The sequence below is a fragment of the Macaca mulatta genome, chromosome 19, assembly GCF_049350105.2.
Source record: "Macaca mulatta isolate MMU2019108-1 chromosome 19, T2T-MMU8v2.0, whole genome shotgun sequence".
NCBI lineage: Eukaryota > Metazoa > Chordata > Mammalia > Primates > Cercopithecidae > Macaca > Macaca mulatta.
Genome location: NC_133424.1, coordinates 8,417,196 through 8,443,940, shown reverse-complemented (window position 1 = coordinate 8,443,940; position 26,745 = coordinate 8,417,196). Strand labels below are relative to the sequence as shown.

The 26,745-nt window shown below is 55.7% G+C and overlaps 2 protein-coding genes and 1 long non-coding RNA gene across 40 annotated transcripts in view; 1 reads left to right on the top strand and 2 right to left on the bottom strand.

The window, feature by feature from the left end:
• Positions 1–13,903, bottom strand: part of PNPLA6 (patatin like phospholipase domain containing 6) — a 28,524-nt gene extending 14,621 nt beyond the window's left edge. For 5 of the 32 annotated variants that reach the window (XM_015122675.3, XM_077979715.1, XM_077979713.1 and 2 more), the window contains exons 1-13: positions 12,069–12,370; positions 11,815–11,897; positions 11,543–11,640; positions 8,016–8,156; positions 7,768–7,927; positions 7,366–7,446; positions 7,025–7,153; positions 6,630–6,710; positions 6,374–6,536; positions 5,987–6,070; positions 5,374–5,483; positions 5,116–5,283; positions 4,960–5,037 (exon numbers count right to left, since the gene is read on the bottom strand). In XM_015122675.3, the coding sequence (XP_014978161.1) occupies positions 4,960–5,037; positions 5,116–5,283; positions 5,374–5,483; positions 5,987–6,070; positions 6,374–6,536; positions 6,630–6,710; positions 7,025–7,153; positions 7,366–7,446; positions 7,768–7,927; positions 8,016–8,156; positions 11,543–11,640; positions 11,815–11,897; positions 12,069–12,300 (1,608 nt within the window). In that variant the 5' untranslated portion in view covers positions 12,301–12,370. The other 27 variants (XM_077979727.1, XM_015122678.3, XM_077979733.1 and 24 more) reach the window with 11 other exon arrangements.
• A 176-nt stretch (positions 13,904–14,079) lies between these two features.
• On the bottom strand, positions 14,080–26,338 carry MCOLN1 (mucolipin TRP cation channel 1). Of its 7 annotated transcripts, none has more exons than XR_013408580.1 (15): positions 26,181–26,338; positions 23,784–23,989; positions 22,005–22,172; positions 21,739–21,904; positions 21,038–21,146; positions 20,709–20,805; positions 20,412–20,511; positions 19,966–20,072; positions 19,699–19,848; positions 19,467–19,568; positions 18,957–19,079; positions 18,219–18,459; positions 16,408–16,496; positions 14,417–14,568; positions 14,080–14,311 (listed from the first exon to the last, which is right to left on the bottom strand). XR_013408580.1 is itself a non-coding variant. In XM_077976175.1 (14 exons), the coding sequence occupies exons 1-14, from the start codon at positions 25,968–25,970 to the stop codon at positions 14,275–14,277; spliced, it is 1,869 nt and encodes a 622-aa protein (XP_077832301.1). In that variant the 5' UTR covers positions 25,971–26,338; the 3' UTR covers positions 14,080–14,274.
• On the top strand, positions 23,943–26,337 carry LOC144337053 (uncharacterized). Its single transcript, XR_013409676.1, has 2 exons — positions 23,943–24,879; positions 25,045–26,337. It is a non-coding gene; the product is annotated as an uncharacterized LOC144337053 (long non-coding RNA).
• Positions 26,339–26,745: the final 407 nt, after the last annotated feature.

Below are 26,745 nucleotides of genomic sequence, written 5' to 3'. Positions count from 1 at the left end.
TTAGTGTATTTTATGTGTGGCCCAAGACAATTATTCTTCCAATGTGGCTCAGGGAAGCCAAAAGATTGGACACCCCTGATTTAAAGTATACTGAAGGGGCTGGGTGCAGTGGCCCACAACTGTAATCCCAGCACTTTGAGAGGACTAGGTGTGAAGATCGCTTGAGCCCAAGAGTTTGAGACCAGCCTGGGCAACATAGTGAGACCCTGTCTCTTAAAAAAAAAAAAAAAAAAAAAAAAAATTTAAATTAGCCAGGCATGGTAGCATGTGTCTATAGTCCTGGCTACTCTGGAGGCTGAGGCAGGAGGACTGCTTGAGCCCAGATGTTTGAGGTTGCAGTGAGCTATGATACCAGCCTGGGCTACAGTGCAAGACCCTGTCTCTAAAATAAATTAAAGGCCAGGTGCAGTGGCTTATGCCTGCAATCCCAGCACTTTGGGAGGCCAAGTCAGAAGGATCGCTTGATAGTTTGAGCCCAGGAGTTGGAGACCAGCCTGGGCAACATAGCGAGACCCCCGTCTCTAAAAAAAAAAAAAGAAGAGTAAAATGGGCAAAAGATCTGAATAGCAACTTCTCCAAAGAAGACATACAAATGGCCATTAGGTGCATAAAAAGCTGTTCAACATCAAGTCATTAGAGAAATGCAAAGCAAAACCACAATTACACTTCACACCCACAGAAATGGTTAGAATTACAACGTGTTAGAGAGAATGTAGAGGGACTGGAATTCATACGCTGCCAGTGGAAATGTAAAATGGTGCTGCTGCTTTGGAGAACAGTCTAGCAAAGAAACAAACAAACAAAATAACAGTGCTTAAAAAAATTAAAAATAGAGGCTGGCTGTGGTGCCTCACATCTGTAATCCCAGCACTTTGGGAAGCTGAGGCAGACGGATCACTTGAGGTCAGGAGTACGAGACCAGCCTGATCAATAAGGTGAAACTGTTTCTCTACTAAAAATACAAAAATTAGCTAGGCATGGTGGCATGTGCCTATAATCCCAGCTACTCGGGAGGCGGAGACAGGAGAATTGCTTGAATCTAGGAGGCAGAGGTTGCAGTGAGCCAAGATTGCACCACTGCACTCCAGCCTGGGTGACATAGTGAGACTCCCTTTAAAAAAAAAAAAAAGGCCGGGCGCGGTGGCTCACACCTGTAATCCCAGCACTTTGGGAGACCGAGGCAGGCGGATCACGAGGTCAGGAGATCGAGACCATCCTGGCTAACACGATGAAACCCTGTCTCTACTAAAAATACAAAAAAAAATTAGCCAGGCGTGGTGGCGGGCGCCTGTAGTCCCAGCTACTCGGGAGGCTGAGGCAGGAGAATGGCGTGAACCCGGGAGGCGGAGCTTGCAGTGAGCTGAGATCCGGCCACTGCACTCCAGCCTGGGCGACAGAGCGAGACTCCGTCAAAAAAAAAAAAAAAAAAAAAAAAAAAATAGGTGGCTTATAACCCAGCAATTCAACTCCTAGGTATATACCCAAGAGAAATGAAAACATATGTCCAAGCACTTTGGGAGGCCAAGGTGGGAGGATCACTTGAGCCCAGGAGTTCGAGACCAGCCTGGGAAACATAGTGAGACCCCACCTTTAAAAAAAAAAAAAATAAAACATATGTCTACACAGAAACCCTTACATAAGACTAGGTGCAGTGACTCACGCCTGTAATTCTGGCACTTTAGGAGGCTGAGGCAGGTGGATCACCTGAGGTCAGGAGTTTGAGACCATCCTGGCCAACATGGCGAAACCCTGTCTCTACTAAAAATACAAAAATTAGGCGGGCATGGCCGGGTGCGGTGGCTCATGCCTGCCTCAGCTTCCTGTGTAGCTGGGACCACAGGCATGCGCTACCACGCCTGGTTAATGTTGTTTGTTTTTTGTAGAGACTGGGTTTTGCTGTGTTGCCCAGGCTGGTCTTGAACTCCTGGACTCAAGAGATCCTCCCACCTCGGCCTTCCAAAGTGCTGGGATTACAGGCGTGAGCCACTGCGCCCAGTCTAAAGTATATACTTTAAATGGGTAAACTGTATAATACATGAATTATAGCTCAATAAAACCATTACACCCCCCCAAAAAAATATTGTTCCACTTGAGGCTCACCGACTCCCTTTTTTATTTCTTAGAGATCAGCCTATTTCTTCCCACCACACAACATTTGTACAAGCTCTTCCTTCTGCCTAGAATGACCTTTCCAACAACTGCATCCAGTTTGTTCCTCCCCCTCCTTCCTTCTTAGGTCATGGCCTTAGAGGTGCCACCCTGTCTAAGCCAGACTTTGTAGTGCCAAGATCATCTCCTTTGTAGCACTAAGCACTTATGATTTTATAAGAATTTGTGTAATCCTTTGAGTCATGTCTCTCAGAATACTGTGGGCTGCCCAAGGGCAGGGACCACTTAAGGGCTTTCCCTGCCCACATTTGTTTTTGTTTTTGTTTTTTTGAGACAGGGTCTCACTCGTTGCCCAGGCTGGAGTCCTGGGGTGCGATCTCAGCTCACTGCAACCTATCTCCTGGGTTCAAGCGATTCTCCTGCCTCAGCCTCTCGAGTAGCTGGGACTACAGGCGTCTGCCACCACGCCCGGCTAATTTTTGTATTTTTAGTAGAGATGGGGTTTTACCATGTTGGCCAGGATGGTCTCGAACTCCTGACCTCAAGTGATCCGCTCACCTCGGCCTCCCAAGGTACTGGCATTACAGGCGTGAGCCACCGTGCCCAGGCCTTTTCCTGCCTCTTGTCCAGCTGGCAGCACACGGTTCCGGATGGGGCAAATGCTGGGTAAACACATGTTTCTTTCTTCTTTGGGTAGCCTGACCAGCTAGACACCTTCCTGTTCCACCCCTTTATAAATAAGGAACTGAAACTGCCCAGAAATGGAGAGATTCCCTCTTTATCCACCACACCAACTTGTCTGGCACCCAGTGAAGCTCCACCTGCCAAAACACTGCAGGGACCCCTGGGTGAGGCGCAGTCCCAGGAGATATAAACACATGCTGGAACCTTCTAAGACAGAATTTCCAGACTGTGGCCAGGCACGGTGGCTCATGCCTGTAATCCCAGCACTTTGGGAGGGTGAGGCGAGTGGATCACTTGAGTCCAGGAGTTTGAGACCAGCCTGGCCAACACGGTGAAACCCTGTCTCTACTGAAACTATAAAAATTAGCCAGGTGTGGTGGCACGTGCCTGTAGTCCCAGCTTCTAGGGAGGCTGAGGTGGGAGAATCGCTTGAATCCGGGAGACGGAGGTTGCAGTGAGCCAAGATCGCACCACTGCGCTCCAGCCTGGGCAACAGAGCAAGACTTCATCTCAAAAAAAAAAAAAAAAAAAAGTTTCAAGGAGAAGCACAGGAAAGCAGGGGGTCTCTAACAAAAGTCCTGCCAACCCAGAGAAGCTCTGAGGGGCTGCAGACCAGCCTGGTACACTGACAGGCCAGGGCTGGGTTGTGGCCAACAGTCTCCCAGATAAGCAGGGCCCAGGGGCCCCCAAAGAAGCCACAAGGTAACCTTACTTCCTCAGCTGTACTAAGAACAGCTCGCAAAAGCCTCGACTTCCTCTCCAGAAAAGAGCCCATCCCTGCCATGGGTGGTTCAAGGGGACAGCAGAGTCACTGGGTCAAGTGACACAGCAACACCCTAGCTGGCTAACAGTAGGACCACAGCTCCCACCCCACCCCGACCTTGCCCCAGGCTTCTCTCCCCCGAGCCTGGGGCAGTGCTGGGGTCCCAGTGCCTATGACAGCTCACTGTCACCACAGGCCCTCCTCAGAGTTAGCTGCTGCTAAACCCCCTCCCTGGCCACCTGTCACTCTTACAAACCTCACACTGTGGATAATAGACTGGATGGTTCCAGCCTGTTGCTTCTGTACATTTGAGCATCCCTGGTCTCTACCCACCAGGTGTCAGAAACAGTACCCGGTGAAATCCTAACAATCAAAAATGTCGCAGCAGGCCGGGCATGGTGGTTCATGCCTGCAATCCCAGCTCTTTGGGAGGCCGAGGCAGGTAGATCACCTGAGGTCAGGAGTTTGAGACCAGCCTGGCCAACATGGCGAAACCCCATCTCTACTAAAAATACAAAAATTAGCCAGGCATGGTGGCACAACCCTGTAATCCCAGCTATCTGGGAGGCTGAGGCAGGAGAATTGCTTGAACCCAGGAGGTGAAGGTTGCAGTGAGCTGAGATTGCACCACTGCACACCAGCCTGGGTGACAAGAGCAAGACTCTGTCTCAAAAAAAAAAAAAAAAAAAAGGCTCATTGGGGTTCTGCAAACTGGGCATCTCTTCTTTATTACCCCATTCCACTGATGAGGAAGCAGAGAACCTTCTAGATCATCTGCCACACTCTGGGGGCAGAGTGTGGGTTTCAACTTTCCTCTTCTTCCTCCTCCTCCTCCTCCTACCCTGGGACTTCTTGACTTTCAGCTGGTAGTCGGGTCACTAACCCTTGACAAGCCTCAGTTTCCCCATATGAACAGTGGACAGAATAGTGGGATATATTTTCCTACACATCCTGGGTGCTGCTACAAGGCCCTGAAACCCCGCCCCCATGGTTCATGGCCTTCCAGGGCCAGATGGCAATTTGTAGCCATTTATCGAGCCCCTATCCTGGCAGCAGTCAGCGTGAGAAGCAGACACGTTAGCGAATACTGCAGGATCAGAAGTTCAGAAAACAGAATTACAGGAAGAGCCAGGGCAGGCAGGAGCGATCTCGGAGTTGGGGTCCTAGGGCGAAAGGTTCAGGGGTCACAGGTGAAGAGTTGATGGGTCCAGAGGACATGGGGTGGGGTTGGGGGTGGGGGTCACAGGATCCAAGGGTTAGAGGTTGGAAATGATAGGATGAGAGAGGTCTGTTTCCATGGGAGAAGGTGCTGGTCTTACAGTCAAAGGGCAGGGATCAGAGGTCACAGAAGACAGAGGGAATGATCTCAGGTGGCATGGTTACAGGTCAGGGGTCAGCCTCACCTGGTCTCCCTGGCGGGCAATGATGGTGCCAGCTTTAGCGTGGTGCAGCAAGACTCGGCTGTTCAGGAGGGAGGGGTCCTGGGGAGGGAGGGGGGTTGAGATGGGGGCAGCCAGGCCTCCCTCATGCCCTGGGCCCAGCTCCCCTCGGCTGCCCACCTCGATCCGCATCAGCTTGGCCAGCTCCCGCTTTGCTGCCTCGAAGATGCTGCTGGTCTGGCGACCCTGGTAGGGCCCGAAGGGGCAGCCGCCGGTGGCCGACTCATCCTCACAGTAGCTGTATTCGCAGGCACCTGCTGGCTGCTCACGGGGCTCCTGAGTAGGGGTCTGAGTGGGGCAGGCTTGTGACCTCCTGATGCTCCCTCCCAGCCACCTTCCCCAGCGGGCTCCACCACCAGCCAGGGTCCCAGGCCTTACCCGAGCGGGGGTTGCTTGGGACCCCCCGGAGGCCTCTTCCTGCAGGGACACGGAGATCCGGCCACGCTCATAGGCCATGTCAAAGTCGGAGCGGGGGCCACCCTGCAAGCCTGCAGGTGGGCAGGAGGGCAACAAAAGCCATAAAGATGAGAGTAAGATTTTTAAAAAATGAGCCGGATATGGTGGTATAGGCCTGTAGTTCTAGCTATTTGGGCGGCTGGGGCTAGAGGATCACTTGAGCACAGGAGTTCGAGGCTGCAGTGAGCTTTGACAGCACCATTGCACTCCAGGCTGGGAGACAGGTCTCAAAAGAAAAGAAAAGAAAAAGATGAGAGTAACCACAGTTGCGGTCTGAGACTAATGGATAGCAACGCGCCATGGGCCACTGCTGTAGCAGACATGACCAATCAATGCCTGCACTCTCTCTCTGAATCCTTCTAAATACAGGTGGGAGAAGCACTATCTCAATGAATACCTACCAAAAAGTGCCCGGGGAAGTACTGGCAGTATTCCCATTTCGCAGATAAAAAAAAAAGTCAAGATGGGCAGGCAATGGACCTGGATTCAAATCCGGAAGCCCTATGGCCCTCCCCCCAGACCCAATGCTCCAAACCTGAGATGTCCCCTGGCATGGAGACGCAGCGGCTCAGCAGAGGGGCCGAGGTGGTTTCCAGGGATGTGGGCTTCACGGGGTCCCCTGGGGGAGACACATGTTCAGGCTCCTGCTCGTCAGAGCCACTAGGCAGATTAGCAGGTTGGGAGATTAGGAGACGCTGGGGACGGATGAACTAGTGAAAGCAATTCCAATGGGTCCTTGGGGATGAGGCCAGAGCTTCCTGGGTACCAGTCAGGAGTCAGACATGGATACCCAGCTATGGGGTCCCTGTGGGGCTAGACAGGGTCACGTTGACTCTGTAGAACTAAAAAAGGGTCTGGGGGCTAAGACGGGGCTTCCTGGGAGATTGGGCAAGGCTGGGTCCCACCTCTGGTCCCTGGGTACCTGTAGGTCCAGGTAGCGGGGCCCCGGTGGGGTCAGGTGGCCGGCCTGGCGTCTCCCTGGGCTCGTCTGTAGCTGAGGTGCTGACCATCCTCTTGGAGCCCCGCACAGGGCTGGTGCGAGTTGGGAGGCCGGGGCTGGGGAACAGACGCAGCGGCTGGATCTCCTGGGGGCAGAGAACAGCTGGTGGCCTGTCCTGGGAGTCCCATCCTGATCCCGCCCCCATCCCGCCAGTGCTCGCTCCCCGCCACCCACTCACGTGGCTGAAGAGCTCATTGGTCAGACCCAGGTAGTTGTGCAGCGCCAAGAAGGTGACTCGCTGCAGCCGCACCATGATGATCTGCAGGGCTCGAGGGGTGTGGCCATAAGGTGGGGCGGGGTTAGGGGCGGGGTCAGGGGCAGGGCCAGATAGTGGGCAGGGCTAGTCCGCAGCATAAGGGGTGGGGCGGGAACCAGGGAGAGACCCACAGTCTGGGGAAATGGGGCGAGGCAGCTAAGGGAGGAGTCCGCGGCTGCGGACATCTGGCTGCTCCAGGCCGATAACCACAGCTCCAGCGCCTGCTGGCTGCTGGGCCTCTACCCCTTGGAACCTGGAATGGGTGGGGGCCAGGGTGGGGTCCCTCGGGGGGTGACGGGAGGCGAGGGCCCGCTGACCTGCACGACCCGCACCAAGCTCTCCGGGTACTTGGTGAAGACCGCGGAGAACGCTTCCACGGGCAGGCGCAGCACTGTGGAGTCCCGGGCCGCCCGGGCAGACACGGTCCGCTGGGGATGCTGGTGACCCTGGGGGAGGGGAGAGCGTGAAGAGAGACAAGGGCAGGGGCTGCGAGTCCCCCTCGCTACTCCCCCAATCCTTCCTGGCGCCAGTCCCAGGAGGGGCCATCGGCAGCATCAGGGATGAATCAGAGATTGGGGATCCGGTGATTTCCTTCAACCTGGTCTCTTGGGTGGGTCCTCGCACCCCAGCCCCCCTGCCCCAGGGACTGGTCACTCACGGTGATGACATCCAGGATGCTGAGAAGGCTGTTGACGCTGTCCCCGGGAACCACTTCCTTCACCACACACTCCTTCCCGTCCTGAGACACAGGGGACCAGGGATCCTTGGTGGCCTCACCCTGGTGACTGGCATGTCACCCCCTCATCCATCCCAATGATCGCTGACACCCCCCATCCCTTCTCAGGGGAACCTGCCAAGCCTTCCAACCAGCAGGCATCCCCCGTCGTTCAATACCTGTAACTACTGAGCAACCATGCCGACCACCCCAAATGTCCTTGGTCACTCCCGTTCCCCTAACTTCCGATGACACGTCTCCAAAGACCACCAGCTCTACAGACCTGCCTGCTGCCCATCCCCACCACCCATCCTCCTGCAGCAGCCCCTGGGGAGGCCCACTCACAGGCCCCGGCAGACAGAGCTCCAGCAGCCCGTCCTGCACCACGTAGATGCTGGCATCTGGCTGGCCTGGCCGGAAGACGTAGTCACCCTGGCCCAGCCGCTGGAAGACCATGTGGCGGCAGAGCTCCAGGAAGAGCGGCTTCTCGAAGTGGCCCAGCACCCTGTTGGACAGGCAGTGGGGGACAGGCTGGAGGTCAGGGTGGCCCCACGTCTGTAGTCCTCCACCCCCACCTGCATCCCAACACTGACCGGACGTTCTTGAGCATATAAAGCACTTCGGAGGGCAGATGGGAGTTAGCCAGGTCGCCCTCAGTCAGGTCAGCTTCCAGCACTGCGGGAGGGGGCTCCTTCCGCTGCAGCGTGGGGGTCTCTTTCTGGATGCGCAGAATCCTGGTGGGAGGGGAGGGGTGCCGGGGGATGAGGGGGACAGGGAGAAGGCTCAGGCAAACCTGAGACCCCCACATCCTCTTTCCCTAGGGCTCACGTACAGCAAACTCTGGCCTGCTGGCCAAATCAGGCCAGCCACCATTTTTTTTTTTTTTTTTTTTTTGAGACGGAGTCTTGCTCTGTCACCCAGGCTGGAGTACAGTGGTGTGGTCTCCGCTCACTGCAAGCTCTGCCTCCTGGGTTCACACCATTCTCCTGCCTCAGCCTCCCGAGTAGCTGGGACTACAGGCGCCTGCCACCACACTTGGCTAATTTTTTTTGTATTTTTAGTAGAGGCGGGGTTTCATTGTGTTAGCCAGCATGGTCTCGATCTCCTGACCTCATGATCTGCCTGCCTCGGCCTCCCAATGTGCTGGGATTACAGGCTTGAGCCACCGCACCCAGCCTTTTTTTTTTTTTTTTTGAGACAGAGTCTTGCTCTTTTACCCAGGCTGGAGTGCAGTGGTGAAATCTCAGCCCACTGCAACCTCCACCTCCCAGGCTGAAGCGATTCTCCTGCCTCAGCCTCCCAAGTAGCTGGGACTACAGGTGTGCGCCACCACGCCCAGCTAATTTTTTGTATTTTCAGTAGAGATGGGGTTTCCCCATGTTGCCCAGGCTGGTCTCAAACTCCTAAACTCAAATGATCCTCCCGCCTCAGCCTCTCAAAGTGCTAGGATTACAGGCGTGAGCCACTGCACCCGGCTGGCCACATTTATTTTTGTAAATAAAGTTTTATTGGTACAAAGCCACATTCGTGTATTTGCATATCATTATGGCTGCTCCCATGCAGCAGAGTCAAAGAGTTGCAACGGGGCCATATGTGGCCAGCAAAGCCTGAAACATTTACTATCTGGCCCTTTATGGAAAAACCCTAGGACTCCAGACCTAAAGTTCTCCGAGATGGCCCCTCCACTAGGCATAGGCCCCTGAGCTGAACCCTTTAGGGAGGCAGACCCCGACATAGCTTCCAAGATAAAGGCAAGCCCGGAAATGGTACGTATGTTTGTCGTGGGCGTCCTGAAACGTTCCCTCTAGTAGTCACAGAGTAGACTGCTGAGATATTGCCCTTAACGTGAGTATGCCTTTGACATGGCTTCCAATATATGAGAAGACGGAAGATACAGCCTCTCTGCTCTATGTAAACATTCCGGAGATAGACCTTCCTCCCAGTCTGAGAGAACCTTGAGACAGCCCCTCTGATGGCCGCAGAGGTCCCTGAAGTAGCCCTCATTATCAATGGAGAATCCAGAGATAGCCCCTCTGCTAATTGTGGACCTGGGCAAGCCCTTCCCCACAAGTCACAGTGATTGCTGAGGCAAGACTCTCCACTGGCAAAAGATCCCTGAGATAGACCTTGGAGGATGGGACCCTAGGTTAAACTCAATGAAATCAAGAAATTCCAATATAATTCCTTTTTTGGCTGGGCGTGGTGGCTCATGCCTGTAATATCAGCACTTTGGGAGGCCGAAGCGGGAGGATTGCTTGAGGCCAGGAGTTCAAGACCAGCCTAGGCAACACAGCGAGACCCCCCATCTCTACAAAACATTTAAAAATTAGCCAGGCATGGTGGTGCATGCCCGCGGTCTCAGTTACTTAAGACGCTGAGGCAGGAGCGATCTCTTGAGCCCAGGAGGTCAAGGCTGCAGTGTGCTGTGACTGTGCCACTGCACTCTAGCCCGAACAACAGAGTGTGATCCTGTCTCCAAAATAATAATAATAATAATAATTATTCCTTTTCTGATCAGGGATACCTTGAGCTAACTCTTCCCTAGGTCACGGAAAGCTGAGATAGCCCCCTGACAATCATGAAGACATCAGGGTAGTCCCTGAAGAGTATGCAGACACTAGAGACAGCTCCTGTGATGTGGAGAAACCTGAGATATGGACCCTCAACTGATCATAGGGAACTTCGAGATAGCCCTTCTACTCAACTCATAGAAAGCCCTGCCATTGGCCAGGCGCAGTGGCTCATGCCTGTAATCCCAGCACTTTGGAAAGCTGAGGCAGATGGATCACAAAGTCAAGAGATCGAGACCATCCTGGCCAACATGGTGAAATCCCATCTCTACTAAAAATGCAAAAATTAGCTGGGCATGGTGGCGTGCGCCTGTAGTCCCAGCTACGCTGGAGACTGAAGCAGGAGAATCTTTTGAACCTGGGAGGCAGAGGTTGCAGTGAGCCGAGATTGCGCCACTGTACTCTAACCTGGCGACAGAGCGAGACTCCGTCTCAAAAAAAAAAAGAAAAAAAAAGAAAAGAAAGAAAAGCCTGCCATTGCAGGACTATTGATCATGGAGAGCCCTGGTGTGAAGAAACCCTTGAGGCAGACCTCCAGGTAGACTCCATGACATAAGGGGATCCCAGAGCCAGCACTCAACTTGCAAAGAGAGTTGGAGAGCCTTTCTCACAGACCCTGAGATAGCTCCTTGCTGCCAACAGGGATCTCTGATGCATCCTTCCTATATTTCTAGTGCAAGAAAATTCCTAAGAGCCCCTAGGGAACAGAAACTCCTGAAACAGCCTCCTCAGTGTGGGAAGAACTCCAAGGTCCATAACACAGGATTGATGCCTTCTGATGTAGAGAGATGCCTGAGATAACCGCTGGAGAAGAGAGGCTGGAGGCTGCAGATAGCCCCTTTAGGAGATCATAGAAACACAGTTACCTAGTGAAGTACCCTGGAAGAAAACCACTCATGTGAGGAGACTCATGAAATAACTTACGTGGAGACCCCTGATGCAGACTCCCCCACTAAATATATAGCAAGACCTCTGAGATACTGACTTGGGAACAAATAGCTCAGATACCCCAGTGGAAGGAGAACATCACTGAGGTAGCCCTCAGGGAAGAGAGACCCTAGAGACAGCGTGTCTGGTGTGGAAGAGCTCTGAGATAGCCCCTCAGAGGAGAGTCCAGAGATATCCCTCTGAAACAGGAAGACGTTCTTTTTTTTTTTTTTTTTTTTTTTAAGACAGAGTCTCACTCTATTGCCCAGGCTGGAGTGCAGTGGCGTGATCTTAGCTCACTGCAACCTCTACCTCCAAGGTTCAAGTGATTCTCCTGTCTCAGCCTTCTGAGTAGCTGGGATTACAGGTCCATGCCACCACGCCCAACTGATTTTTTTATTTTTAGTAGAGATCAGGTTTCGCCATGTTGGCCAGGCTGGTCTCAAACTCCTGACCTCAGGTGATCTGCCCGCCTCAGCCTCCCAAAGTGCTGGGAATTACAGGCGTGAGCCACGGCGCCCAGCCAATATGGGAAGACTTCCACAACACTTTGGTGTGGGTTGATTACTCAAAAGGCCCCTGACATAACCCCTAATACCAGGTCACACCCAGCACAGCCTTACTTCTTGGCAATGTTGAGCATCTTCAGTTTCTTCTTCATGCGTGGCCGGGAAGTGGCGGAGACAGAGGTATCCACGAGGGAGGACGTGGATTGTGACACCTGGAAGAATGAAGGCGGGATGGGTCAGTTGCTAATTCAGACCCTGGGGGAGAGGCAGACGGATCCAGGGGGTCTCCATCAAGGAAGGAGCGGTGGTGGAGCCTAAGACGTGTAAATAGGGAAGGGGCGCGGCCTCTGTGTGGTCAGGGCAGACCCCAGGGGTCACAGACTCACCTTCCGCATAATCTTCCGGCCATAGAACAGCACTTTGTCCCTCTTCCGGAACCGATACCGGGGGCCATCCGGGGCTGGGGTTTCTGGGGATAGGTGGGGACAGGGGCACTCCGAGCTCTGTGCAGACTCCACCCTGCTAGAGCTGGGGTACCGCGAACAGACGCCAGCAAATCCCCATCTCTGCCGCCTCGGGACCCGGGCATTTGGGCTCCCCCACCACACAGCCTCCCAAGAGGGGCCCCTCTGGTGCTCACTTGGCACTCGCAGCCTCCGCACCACCAGGAGGATGAGCACGGCCGTGACCACCACCGCCACTCCGGCCCCGATCATCACGCCCAGCACCTGAGGGACAAACGGCACTGGCTGCGCACCGCAAATCCGTCCCGCCGAGACTTCCCCGGGCTCCGGGACGTCCTGGAACCCATCCCTCTCCCCCACCTTCGCCCCCGAGGAGTTAGTAGCCAGCCCGTGACTCGATGTCCCCATCTGCAGAATGGGCCAGTGCTGCTCCCTCCCCGGGGGCGCGACTCTTCCCTGAGGCCCGGCGGCCCGCAGTGCATGCCGGGAAACGTAGTTCCGCCCAAGCGGACGCAGCGTGTTCTCGCCAGATCATGTAATGCGCGCTGAGCACGCCGGCAGTTGTAGTCCCCGTGGCGCCCCACGCCCGCGCCTACCCGGTCCCCGCCCCACCCCTTACCATTCCAGTTTGCAGCGGAGCCTCCATCGGTTGATTCCAGCTGGACCGCCGATCTGGTAGCCCGTAGTCCTGGGAAATCAAGGAGTCGAAGGAATCCGTGCAAGTCGTCAATCTGGGCCCGCCCCTCCCCTGCCTCAAGCCCTGCCCCCAGATTAAGCCCCGCCCCCGGGGGGGTGAAGCGTCTCCACCTGCCAGGGGCGCGGCTAGAGGGGCTCTGCGAGACTAAGGAATGGAGCAAACGGACCTCCCGGCCCAGGCCAGGAGGTGAGGCGAGTCCCCGGCTCCCTTCGCCTACGCGTAGGGCCTACCAGACGCTCCGCCCGTCCAACCCCACCCCGGGGCCAAAGGCCGACCTGGCACCGACTGTCAGCAGCCTGAAGGCAGGTCCCCGCTGGGCACGGTCCCCTGCACCTGGTGACTTCCTCCCGGGTCACTGCCCTCTGCGGGACTGATCAAGCCTGATCACCCGACCCTCCAGGCCGCACTCCCTACTCCGTCGAACACTGAATGCCCCACCCCAGGAAAACTGGGGCCCGCAAGCCGTGGGGTCCGGGGGTGGGGACCTAGATACCCAGCTCCTGACCCAAGCCTGCCCCCGGGAAGACCCAGGAGCTGGGAGGCACGGGACTACTGTCGGGCATCCGCAAAGGCGTCTGATACCCACGTTTCAGAAGAGTCCTGGGATGCTTGGTGTGGTGTGGGCTTGCAAGGCGCTGCTGGTTTTTGCCAGGGATTTACTATCACGTAGTAGTGAAGTTATGGGGGCTCTATGGCACGGAGCATCACTGGGACTCCGGGACCGATGGTGGCGCCATTGCTGGGAGGCGTAACCAGAGACGCTGGAATTAGTGGGTGGGGATGGGGGGGTCACTGGAAAGTTACTGAGAGATTCTGAGGATTACAGTACTACTGCTGGGAAAACCAGGAGGTGGGTGGGCACATTCCTGGGGTGCTTATGAGAGCGGGCCTGGGGAGGGCGTGCGGGCTCCTTGGAAGATACTGAGATGCTGGAACATTACTGGGATTTTTCTGGGAAGCTGAGGATGTTTCTGAGAGTATTAATGGGAATTCGGGGGCCGGGGGGTAGGAATCTCGGAGCCTGCGAGTCGTTACTTGGAAAATTCCTGGGTGGCCTGTCCTCTTTCACCCCAGGGCACACCTGGCTACCGGTGCAGAAACACCTGCCGGGACGTGGGGGGATGGGAACATCAGAGTCTAGAGTTAACAGAAATCGGAGGACAGATGTGGGAAAGCGGAGGCTCGCCAATGACCCTCGAAGGGACACCCCTGCGAGGCCAACGGAAACCCCGACTCACCCAGGGGCGGCAGCCGGGGTCCACTCCGCGCCAACACCGCTAGCGTTCCGCCCGGCTCCGCAGGCGCGGTCCCTTTAAATTATTCACTACAAGGCGCACAGCGGTCCCGCCCCGCCCTCCCCCTCCCCACCCGAGCCACACTTGGAAGGCCGACTGAGGCCGCCATGCTGAGTGCGGCTGAATGAGGCCTTAAAGGGCCTCACACCGCTTAACGCAAGGACTGCTCCTCCCGCTAAAAATGAGAACGACACATTTATTTTCCCTTTTATTCAACACCCTCCCCACCCTGTCTCCCCGCCCCCAAAGGTCCGACACGAAAGGTCCAGGCCCTCCTCGGGCGCGACAGGGAGCCGATCCTTAAAAGCAAACCCTAAAAATAAATAAGAGGGGTGGGGGGCGGGGGTCTCCGCAGTCCAAGGCCTATGGTCCAATGGCAGTCAGGTCGAATCAATTCACCAGCAGCGAATGCTCCTCCGAGGGGTCCCTGGAGGAGGGAAGCAGGGATGAGGGGCGTCAGTTTTCTCTGGCTTGCTCCCCTTTCCCCAGTCCCTAACCCCCAATCTGAATGGGCCAGACTCGGGACTCGAACCTTCCGCAGCAGCAGAGAAGGCTGCAGGCTGAGCCGCTCCCGCGGCGGAACTTGCCAGAGGTGGGACTGTCCTGGCACTGTGCGATGTAGGCCTGCAGCTCGCTCTCCTCTGCGCCTGCGCCGCCAGGATGCTGGGGAGAGAAGCTGGGAGGCTCAGCCTGAAAGTGGCTCCCAACCTCCAAGGCCCTTGAAGTCCGCCCTCCCCTCCAGCCATATCTGCATCGCTTCCCACCTCCAGGCCTTTGCACTTGCTGTGCCTGCTCCACCCGTTGTTCCATAGTTTGCTTGCAGAGAGAGACCTTCCCTGACCCCTGAACGTGGATGCAAGCTGTGTCTTTGCCAGTCTGGTGCCCTCTGCTATGGGCCCAGCAGCTGGAGACCTAGAGCCAGGGCTGACACGACCTCGGTGGTCAGAAACCATCTATTGAGAGAGCTGGATGCACACTAAGCACAGCCGTGGGAGCAGGACCTGAATCTGCCCACCAGAGTGGATGCCTGTGTGTGATGTCTATGCGCTAAGGCAAGACAGGAAGTAGCTCCAAGGGCCTGAGTGAATGTCTGTGGGACAGCTGAATCCATGCCTGGGAAAAGGGGGTGTACCCATCTGCTGGTGACATTGGATGTGGCAGGGGACCAGCCAAGGTTTCCTTCCTCTCACTCAGCCTCATGGAGGGACCATCTTTTCTCCAAGTTTTTTCAGGCTACTAGACCTTTGCTTTAGCTATTCCTTCCCCCTGGGTGCACTGCCCCTGGGCTCCCAACTCTTTGGTCTAGAGACGATGGAAGTGTTCAATATCTATGCTGTCCAATATGGCAGCCACCAGCCACACTGGCTTTTGAGGACTGGATACACGATGGTGCGAGTCAGGGGCTGAATTTGCAATTGTGCTTCATTTGAATTAAAATTTTTTAAAAAATTGTTTTGTTTTGTTTTCGAAGCAGAGTCTTGCTCTGTCACCCAGGTTGGAGTGCAGTGACTTGATCTCGGCTCACTGCAACCTCTACGTCCCCGGTTCAGGCAATTCTACTGCCTCAACTTCGGGAGTAACTGGGATTACAGGTGCGTGCCACCACGTCCGGCTAATTTTTTGTTATTTTTAGTAGAGATGGGTTTTGCCATGTTGGCCAGGCTGGTCTTGAACTCCTGACCTCAGGTGATTCACCCCCCTCTTGGCCTCCCAAAGGGCTGGGATTACAGGCGTGAGTCACCGTGCCCAGCCGGAATTAAAATCAAAATTTAAATAGCTGCATGGGGCTAGAGACTAGTGATGGATAGAACATTCGAGAAGCTCTCCTGGACCCACTCTCATACCAATCTAAAGCAGGAGTCCCTCTGTAACCTTCCACTCTTCCATCATACCTGTTACAAGTAGGTCATTGGTCATGGGATGTCTGTTCCTGTGCCATCCTTGCCCACAGGCCTTGGACAGATCATGCACACCTGATTTTCCTCGATGCCCAGAACCCAGCACAGATCTTGGCCCTTGGATATATTTGCTGAAAGAATCCTGTCTACCTGCCACTTCCGCATCCTGCTGTGTCCCCTGAGCCCTGCAGCTTGCAAGGAAACCACTGTTCCCAGCCACCCTACTAAACAGAGGACAGAGGGGTTACGAGCATGGCTTCTGGAATCAGACAGTCCTGGGTTGAGCCCATTTTTACTGCTTAGAAGCTAACCTGGGCCAGGCACGGTGGCTCACGCCTGTAATCCCAGCACTTTGGGAGGCTGAGGGGGGTGGATCACCTGAGGTCAGGAGTTTGAGACCAGCCTGGCCAATATGGCAAAACCCCATCTCTACTAAAAATACAAAAATTAGCCAGGCATGGTGGTGGGCGCCTGTGATCCCAGCTACTCAGGAGGCTGAGGCAGGAGAATCGCTTGAACCGGGGAGGCAGAGGTTGCAGTGAGCTGAGACTGCATCATTGCATTCCAGCCTGGGCAACAGAGTGAGACTCCATCTCAAAATAAATAAATACATAAAGAAGCTAACATTGGGCGGGGTCAGAGGGAGTCAGGGGCATGGCTGGGGGCTGGGGTCAGGGTGGGGGTTTTAGAGGTCAGCTGTAGGAATGGGGCCAACTGAGGGTCACCATGTTAATAGCAAGGTCCCAGGGTCAATGACAAGGTCATTGAAACTCTTATGACTTAGCCGGGTGCAGTGGCTCATGCCTGTAATCCCAGCACCTTGGGAGGCCAAGGCAGGTGGATCACCTGAGGTCAGGAGCTCGAGACCAGCCTGGCCAACGTGGTGAAACCCCATCTCTAGTAAAGATACAAAAATTAGCCAGGTGTGGTGGCATGTGCAAGTAATCCCAGCTACTCAGGAGGCTAAGGCACGAGAATCGCTTGAACTCAGGAGGCGGGGTTGCAGGGAGCCGAGTTCATGCCATTGCACTCCAGCCTGGGCCACAGAGTAAGATTCCATTAAAAAAAAAAAAAAAAGGCCGGGCGCGGTGGCTCAAGCCTGTAATCCCAGCACTTTGGGAGGCCGAGACGGGCGGATCACGAGGTCAGGAGATCGAGACCATCCTGGCTAACACAGTGAAACCCCGTCTCTACTAAAAAATACAAAAAAAAACTAGCCGGGCGAGGTGGCGGGCGCCTGTAGTCCCAGCTACTCGGGAGGCTGAGGCAGGAGAATGGCGTAGACCCGGGAGGCGGAGCTTGCAGTGAGCTGAGATCCGGCCACTGCACTCCAGCCTGGGCGACAGAGCAAGACTCCGTCTCCAAAAAAATAAAAATAAATAAATAAATAAATAAATAAATAAAATAAAAAAAAATTAAAAAAAAAAAACTTGGCTGGGTGTGGTGGCTTATGCCGGTAATCCCAGTGTTTTGGGGGCTGAAGTGGGAGGATCGCTTGACCTCAGGAGTTTAAAACCAGCCTGAGTAACATAGTGAGACCCTTATCTCTAATAAAATAAAGAATAATACAATAATAATAAAATAAAATAGGCCGGGCATGGTGGCTTATGCCTGTAATCCCAGCACTTTGGAGGCAGTAGATCACCTGAGGTCAGGAGTTTGAGACCAGCCTGACCAATACGGTGAAATCCCATCTCTACTAAAAATATAAAAATTGGCGGGGCGCAGTGGCTCAAGCCTGTAATCCCAGCACTTTGGGAGGCCGAGGCGGGTGGATCACAAGGTCAGGAGATCGAGACCATCCTGGCTAACATGGTGAAACCTCGTCTCTACTAAAAATACAAAAAACTAGCCGGGCGTGGTGGCGGGCGCCTGTAGTCCCAGCTACTCGGGAGGCTGAGGCAGGAGAATGGCGTGAACCCGGGAGGCGGAGCTTGCAGTGAGCCGAGATCATGCCACTGCACTCCAACCTGGGTGACACAGTGAGACTCCGTCTCAAAAAAAAAAAAAAAAAAAAAAAAAAAATATATATATATAAATTAGCTGGACATGGTGGCATGTGCCTGTAATCCCAGCTACTCAGGAGGCTGCGACAGAATTGCTTGAACCCGGGAGGTGGAAGTTACAGTGAGTCAAGATCGCACCACTGCACTCTACCCTGGGTGACAGAGCGAGACTCTGTCTCAAATAAACAAATAAATAAACTCTATGAGTCGGTTGCCCTGTTGGTAAAGGCAGACTCAGGCCCCCTCCTGGCCCAAGCCCGCCTTGACAATGCTGAGATGCCATCAGCTCCCCCTGCGCTCCCAAATTCCGAACCACCCTCTTTTTGGTTTCATAGAGTCTCCCATATTCTCTCCTGGGGTCTTCTCTGCTCACCCCGCGGTGTCCCCAAGACGCCCTCATGGCAAACTCCAGGGGACCCAGAGCCTGAGCTGGGGGCTGGGCGCGTGCGGCTAACCTTGATGGTGTCGTAGGCACCGGTGATGAGCGCGATGAAGAGGCTGAGCACCATGTAGATGAAGAGGCTGATGAAGGAGTACAGGTAGAGCTGGGAGAAGAGCCACACCAGGCTGCTGCGGCCCTGCTGAGCCTGCATGGCGGCGAACGTCACGAACATGTCATCCCCGTTGATGAGTGAGAACAGGCACTCGGACACCATGGAGAGCGAGCGGAACTGTCAGAAGGGCGGCGGGGTCAGAGGGAGCCAAGGCATGGCCAGGAGCCAGGGGCTGGGGTCAGGCTGGGGTCCCACGTGAATGGCCGAGTCCCAGGCTGGGGTCACCTTGTGAGTGGCTGGGTCCCAGGCTGGGGTCACCATGTGAATGGCCACGTCCCAGGCTGGGGTCACCATGTGAATGGCCACGTCCCAGGCCAGGGTCCCATGCGAATAGCCAGGTCCCAGGCTGGGGTCACCATGTGAATGGCCAGGTCCCAAGGTCAATGACAGGGACACAGGGCCGACCTAGGGTCTGGGTAGATACAGCAGAAGGGGAGTAATCCAGTCGAACTAGGGTCATCAGCAACTGTGACACAGGGTCAGTGTCAGGGTCACCAAGGACCACAGGGGACAGTGGACAGACTCCCAGCAGTCACCGAGGGGTCATCTGGGGGTCACAGTGGCAATGACAAGGTCACGGGGTCGATGTCAGGGACATCAGGGGTTAGACGTACCTTCACATGATAGGGTCCCAGCACGATCCAGCCACAGAAGCAGTAGCCCAGGTAGATGACGGCGACGCAGCAGCAGAAGCGCATGACGCTGGGCAGGGCCACCCGCAGTGTGGCGATGAGGATCTGGGTTGGGGCAGAGGGAGCCTTGTTGAGGGTGTGGTCACAACTCAGGTCAGCTGTGGGCACCCAGATGGGGGTGAGAGGGGCAGGGCCTTGCCGAGGGCACAGCAGGTGTGGCCATGGGAGCCAGTGGGTGCCTAGAGGGGTTGTGGCTGTGTCTGAGGGGGTCTGAGGGCACCGCATGGCTGGACTCAGCAGGGTGGGCACACAGGAGCAGGCTCCCAGGGCCCCGCCCAGGTACAGCGACAGATATATCTGGTGTGGGCAGGTATGAGGCGGCGGCTTGCAAGCGGTCATTGGTCGGGGCTGGTGAGTGCTGGCTGCGTAGGGATTTATTTGGAGGGTGTGGGGTAACCATGCGGAAGGCCCAGCTGCGTGCGAAAAGCTCACGTTGTAGTTGTGGAAGAAGGTCAGGTAGCGGATCACGCCCACCCACACCAGCAGCGTCGAGGTGCCCAGGAGGATGCTGCAGACGTCGTAGCTCGCCAAGTTCTGCGGGTGGGAGCTGCATCAACCTACCTGGCCCAGCCCTTCCTTTGGAGGGCCTGGGGGAGGATATAGCCCTGGATAGGCACTGACAGCAGGGATGGGACCTGGGGCCCAGGGTGTGGGCAGGACGTACCTTGGCCTCGATGCCAATCTTCATGATGGTGCCCGAGATGGTGAGCACATCGCTGGTGACCAGCAGGATGTACCAGCCATTGACAAATTCCAGCCGCTCCCACAGGCTGATGACCCGTCTCCGCTGCCGCCACATGAACCCCACAAACTCCTGCAGAAGGCAGGTGGGGTGAGCGCCTGACCAGGCACAGGACCCTCGAAGCCCTGGCTTTTATCGCCCCAGGGCAAGGCGGGGAGGACACCGGCACACGTGACGCAGGAGCCTCACGTTCTGCAGCAGGAAGCCTCGAAGGAGCGAGCGGGCGCAGAGGAGGAAGGACAGGGAGCAAGTGAGGATGACCACCACGTCAAACAGGAGCCGGAAGCTGTTGTCTCCTGTGGGGAGGGCACAGTGGGTAGGGCCAAGGGTAGCATGGAGCCTTGGGAGGCCAGCGCTGGTGCCAGGCCAGGCTGGAGACCTAGGGGGCTGCACGGCTGGTTTTGGTTGGTCAGTGGGGCTCAGGGCTTGCTTGGGGTGAGTCAAGAACCCCGGTCAGCGCTGGTCTGGGGCTTGGAGGATCCCAGGACAGGACAGGGTCCCTGATCTGTACTGATCTGAGGCTCAGAGGATTCCTAGGGAGGTCAGGGCCCCAGGCAGCGCCGCTCTGGGGCTTGGGGAATCCCAGGACAGGCCAGGGCCCCTGGTCAGCGCTGGTCTGGGGCTCAGGGGCTCACCGTGCCGGAAGACACTGGGGTGCTTACACTCCTGGATGTGGGCCTGGGTCTCCAGGCTGATGGGGATCCGCCCACTGTGTGCTTTGTTGTCAAACGTGATCTGTGGGGGCCAGTTGGGGGCAGAGTAAACCTTGGCAGCCCCAAGCCCCAAGGTCCACATGACAGGTGGCCTGACAGACCCCGGGCTCCCTCCCTCATCACCCACACGCTTGCCCTTGGCCAATGCTTCCAAGACACTCCCTGACCAGGTCCCTGCCCTGGAACTCAGGAGCCCTGTGGGTCCCTGGGGGGCCTCACCAGGACGCTGAAGGTATAGCAGTCCGGGATCTCATTATTGATGAGGCTCTGGAGGTTAATGGTCTTCAGTCGGAAGTGGATGGTGACATTGACCAGCCTAGGCAGGAGGCTCGGGTGAGGGGCAAGGGCGTCTTCGGGTCCTTTCCGGCCCCAAGTGCCAGCGCCCCTGCCACGTGCTGACTCTGCAGCTGGTAGGGGAAGTGCTCACCCAGCAGGTGCCAGCGCAGGCGGGGGGCCCTGTCCCACCTTAGGGAAGTAGCTACTAGGGTGAGAGTGCCTAGTGTGCTGCCTCCCCCACCCTGGGCCCCCCTCGAGCCAGCAGGCAGTACTTGTGGAATTTGAGCGTGAGGTTCTTGTAACTGGAGCTGCCTTCCAAGAGGGCGAGATCGTCACTGGGGGACGGAGGGGGCCGCTCGGGGGGATCCACCTGGATGCAGTCTGAGGACAGGGAGTCAGGGAAGGGCCTCAGGGGGCAGGGGAGGCCAGGCTGGTCTCCCCGGAGTCCCCAGTGGCCTGCTTTCCTGTGCTTCCCTAGGGCTGGGTCATTCCTACAGGCCTGACACTCTCTGGGACCACGGCTATTTACTGAATGAACCATATTAAGAAATAACACCTGGTGCTTTCTACGTGGCAAGAGTCACATTCACACTAAGCATACTTTTTTTTTCTCTTTTTTTTTTTTTTTTTTTTGAGACAGGGTCTCACTCTGTCACCCAGTGTGGAGTGCAGTGGCATGATCATAGCTTACTGCAGCCTCAATCTCCCGGACTCGTGATCCTCCTGCCTCAGCCTCCTGAGTAGCTGGGACCACAGGGGCACGCCACCACGCCCGGCTAATTTTTTTGTACGTAGAGACAAGGCTTTCCTACGTTGCCCAGGCTGGTCTCAAACTCCGGGCCTCAAGCAGTCCTCCCTCCTCAGCCTCCCAAAGTGCTGGTATAGGCGTGAGCCACCGTGCCCAGCCACAGCTGTTGATTTTAATCCCAGCAGCTCAGGCCCCAAACAGTGAAGCCCCACCCTGCCCACTCACCAGTAACCACCATTGGATCAATGTCAAATGTGTCGTTGGCCGGGTCCACATGGCCTCGGTGGTAGTACCGCTGGCAGAGAGCAAGCCCTGAGCCATTGGTCCAAGGGTCACCCCCGCCATGGACATACGCATACCGGCCCAGTGACACGTCAGGCAACGCCAGGTACTGTGGGCAGAGAAGGGGAGGGCCTGTGAGTCCGGCCCACTCTCTGCAGCCTGCGCACCTGCACCTGCCCGCCCACCTGCACCTGCCCGCCCACCAGCACCTGGTCCACAGCATGGAAGATGGCCTGGTACAGCTGCTCCTGCGTGTAGGCTGCGAAGGTGTCATCCGCCCCGTCCGAGTAGCCCAGCAGGAAGAGGTGTCGGAAGGCAATGGTGTTCTCTTCCCGGAATGTCACAGCCAGCTGATTACTGAGCCCAAACAGGATGAGCTGGGGAGAGGGTAGCGGAGGTTGGCATGGCTAGGATGGGGATTGGGGGATATCTCCCTTGGGGCATAGGCAGAGGAAGAGGACAGGGAGGGCCCTAGAGATGTCCACTGGTGGGGGCAGGGCCCTGCTAACTTGGGCCACAGACACGGATTTCACTTGTGCATTTCTTTGCTTTAATTTCACCCCAACTCCTGGCATAAGCTCCATGTCACGCCGACCACTGTGTCCTCCCCCATACATCACAGGATGGGCACTCATATATATCACTGCAGGGACTAATGTCCATTAAATGTTTACTGGATGTCGGATTCTGTGTTAAACCCAAACTTTCAGGGTAAGTACCATGACTGGATTCCTTTTCTTTTCTTTCTTTTTTTTTTTTTTTTTTTTTTGAGATGGAGTCTCGCTCTCTCGCCCAGGCTGGAGTGCAGTGGCATGATTTCGGCTTACTGCAAGCTCCGCCTCCCGGGTTCTCACCATTCTCCTGCCTCAGCCTCCCGAGTAGCTGGGACTGCAGGCACCTGCCACCACACCCAGCTTATCTTCTGTATTTTCAGTAGAGGCAGGGTTTCACCGTGTTAGCCAGGATGGTCTCGATCTCCTGACCTCATGATCCGCCCGCCTCAGCCTCCCAAAGTGCTAGGATTACAGGTGTGAGCCACTGTACCCAGCCTTTTCTTTTTTTCTTTTTTTTTTTTTTTTGAGACAGAGTCTCACTCTGTTGCCCAAGCTGGAGTGCTGTGGTATGATCTCAGCTCACTACAACCTTCACCTCCCAGGTTCAAGAAATTCTCCTGTCTCGGCCTCCTGAGTAGCTGAGTTACAGGCACCTGCCATCACACCCAGCTAATTTTTGTATTTGCAGTAGAGACGGGGCTTTGCAATGTTGGCCAGGCTGTCTGAAACTCCTGGCCTCAAATGATCCGTCCACCTCAGCCTCCCAAAGTGCTGGGATTATAGGCATGAGCCACCATGCCTGGCCAATTGGGTCCCTTTTCCGAGGGAAAATTAGAGGCATGGTGACACGCTAAGGTCAGCCCAAGACATGAAGCAAGCACTTAGAGCAGTGGCTGGGTCTGATTCATCTTGGGGCTCCCAGAGCCCAGCACAGGGTCTGGCATGGGGAAGGGAGAGCCAACTGTCTGTGCAGCCAGTGGGTCAACATGGTGTCAGACTGCCTGGGTTCAAATCCCAGCTGCCAATGTTCTGTTGCTGTGTGACTTTGGACAAGTCTCTTAACCTCTCTGAGCCTCAGAGGTAGCTTTTTTTTTTTTTTTTTTTTTTGAGACAGAGTCTTGCTCTGTTGCCCAGGCTGGAGTGCAGTGGCACGATTTCAGCTCACGGCAACCTCCACCTCCCAGTTCAAGCGATTCTCCTGCCTCGGCCTCCCAAGTAGCTGGGATTACAGGCACCTGCCACCATGCATGGCTAATTTTTTTTGTATTTTTAGTAGAGATGGGGTTTCATCATGCTGGCCAGACTGGTCTTGAACTCCCAGCCTCAAGTGATTACCGGCCTCAGCCTCCCAAAGTGCTGCTTTAAGACGCTTCTTCAAGAAGCACAGCAGCCACAGGTGGCCTTCGGCTGGGGCCCCTGCTTGGCTGTCCTCACCTGCACCGTGACCACCAGGATCTTGACCACCTGCAGCATCAGCTTGCAGGGCTTGCGGCCCTTGGCTCGAAACTTGTCGCAGGGACTCATGAAAAAGTATTTGAGACGACGGCGAAGGTCTTCCTCTTCTGGGGGTGTCGGAGGGGCCGGCGAAGGCCCCACCTGGGTCCCATACCCGGGGTTGGGAGTCAGAAGCCGCTCGGTCTCTGTGGGAATAGGAGAGGGTGCTGGGGTGAGGGCTGGGCAACTCCCCTTTTCCCCTTTATCCAACCAGGAAGGCAGCACACACCCTATCTTCATGTCCCCATGCTCCTGCCAAGGAAGAGTTCTGAGAGGTCTAAAGAAAACCAGAAAACCTGCAACGTTGTCTGTATCTATGCACCAGTCCTGCTCAGAGATTATGAGCTGGGGTTCAGGAGGTACAGGGCCTGGGCTGATTCCTGCCCCTCCTGCTCACCAGCTCTCTGAGTCTCAGTTTCCTCATCTGCAAAATGGGGTAGTAATCATGTCTCATGGGAACGCTAAGGACTGGATGCTTATGAAGCATTGATCACAGGGGCCGGTCCATGGTGAACGTCAGAACGTTTCATCAATGTTCTCGTTACTGATCTGTGGGGAGAGAATGAACTGCTCCCACCGGCTTTTCACTGGGCATCCAAGGCTCCTGGGCTCATCCCAGCTCCAGGTTCCGGACATGAGCATAGAACTCAGCCTGTATTCTAGGTTTGTCTGGACAGATACCCAAAAGATGACCTCTGGGTTCATTATAACCTGGCCTATCAGCTGACACTCTCAGAAGCCAAAGACCTGGAGAAGGGGTAATTGACAATGTAAGTAATAATAATGGAACACATTTGCTAAAGACTCATTTTATCTCCCTGAAAAGCACTAGCTCCTGGAAATCATGCAGCCCTAGCATCAAATCCTAGACCTGCCACTTTCCAGTAGGGTGACTCCAGGTACCACCCTGAGCCTCCATCTCCTCATTTGAAGAGTGGAAATTTTATAAAGGCTACCCCTTGGCTGGGCTCAGTGGCTCATCCTGTTATCCCAACGGCTTTGGGAGGCCAAGGTGGGATGATTGCTTGAGCCCAGAGTTTGAGACCAGCCTAGGTTATACAGCGAGACCTCCCTCTCTACAAAAAAAAAAAAAAAAAAAAAAAAATTTAAATAGTCAGGTGTGGTGACAGCTCATGCCCGTAGTTAGTAGCTGGGACTCCTTCTACCTGGGAGGCTGAGTTGGGAGGTCACTTGAACCCAGGAGTTCAATGTTACAATGAGCTAGGATTATGCCACTGCACTACAGCCCGGGTAACAACAAAAAAAAAGTCTCAAAAAAAAGTCCACCCTCCCCCTGAGCCCTGAGGTTGAGATCCTGAAGCTGCTCTGAGAATTCAGTGAGACACAGCAGATAAAGACCTTTCCGCAAACACAAGCTGTTCTAATCACTATTTTATTTTTTTTCCAGCCTAACTGTGAGATCTAAGGTTTCAGCAACTGCTGGAGTCCAAACCGGTCACAGTAGCCCAGAACTCCCTGTCACACCCCCATGGGGATGTGCTTTCTAGGGCCTGGCCCCCTGCCTAGCAAAGCTGTCAGGATAAATGTGTGCACTGTCAGAACCTCCCATGCAGAGAGGGACAAGTTCCCGGCCCCTCCCTTTGTAATGGGATGCTGCTGTGGCTGTTTACCACAAAGTCAGAGAGCAGGGCCCGCCTACAGAGCTGAGATTACAGCTAACCCACCCCAGACCCTACTAGCTGGGACCCCGGGACACCTATCAGGTAGGGGTCCCCAGCTAGCTCCAGAAGGGGAAGCTAACACAAGGGGTCTTCCTCTAGCCTCCCCGAGAAGGGGTGGCATCAGAATTGGCTGGAAGACCGAATTTAAGAAGGCTGCGCTTCCCCAGGTTTGCAAAGCTAAAACTGAGTTAATCTCCTGGGAGTAATCCCTCCAGCTCTCCCCGCTTGAGTTTAGGGTAGCTGAGCATTTGTCTCCTGGAATCGGGAGGGGAAGGCTGGGAGTCTCACGCGCGGGTTGGAGAAGCTGGTGCCCGCTGTCTGAGTTCCAGCCGAAGTTGAGCAATCGGAACCTAGGCTCCCAGTGGAAATCCCAGGAACCTCGCCGCCCCAAAGGGAGAAGCTGGCGGCCCGGCGCGATCGCTGCTTGAGTTTGGGAACCCAGCATAGCCTGGCTTCAGGAGGGAGAATCGGAGAGGCTGGTGCCCACCCGCCGCCCAAGTTCTAGGAGCCGTCTGCCCATTTCTCCACCGTGGGGAGGCTGAAAAGTCAGCGCTGGAGCTTAGAAAAAAAGAGACTGGGAGCTCCGCCGCCCCAGGTCGGAGAAGCAGCCCGCCCGCCTGAGTTCCGGGCCCCACGGTGCCGCCCGCGCCCTCACCTGAGCCGCGCGGACCCGCCGGGTCTGTCATGCTGGGGCGGGTGCGCACGACGCAGGCGGGTACCGCGGGGCAGCCTGGGTCCGATCGCCCGCCGCTGTCACTGCGACCTCGCTCCCTCGCGGCGCGGCTTCAAACCCTCCGGCATCAGCTGATCGGTGCCTCGGTCACGTGACCCCGTAGCCCAGGGCCCCTCACGTGACCGCCTCTGGTCCCGCCCCCTGCGCCACGACAACGCCTGCCGGAACAGCGCGCATGCGTGCCTCGACGGGCGCCCTCTGGGTCGAAGGCAGTCGCCAGGTCCTAGCGCCGACGTGCTCTGGGTGGCGGGGGATGGGCTGACTCTGAGCTTGGCAGCGACGAGCTCCGCCCTGGCTCCCGGCCGTCCCCCGAATCCGGTGCCAGGCTCGTGACTTCCATGTCCAGAGCTTGACCCCTTATCCTCGTTGGTGCCTGGTGATGACCCTGCGTACTCTCTCAACGCTTTCTTTCTCCCAGAAACTCCTTTTACCCTTCTCCTGCGGATCTTCAGCAAACACGATTTCCTAATTATATATCAAATAGAAC

Coding starts and splice junctions, on each gene's coding strand:
- MCOLN1 (XM_077976175.1), bottom strand. CDS start 25,970: ATGCTGGGTTCCCAAACTCAAGCAGCGATCGCGCCGGGCCGCCAGCTT. Junction 20,806..21,037: donor CTCACGCTCAAATTCCACAA/GTACTGCCTGCT, acceptor CCTCCTGCCTAG/GCTGGTCAATGTCACCATCC. Junction 14,548..18,243: donor GTGCCTACGACACCATCAAG/GTTAGCCGCACG, acceptor TTCTCTCCCCAG/CATCCTGGCGGCGCAGGCGC.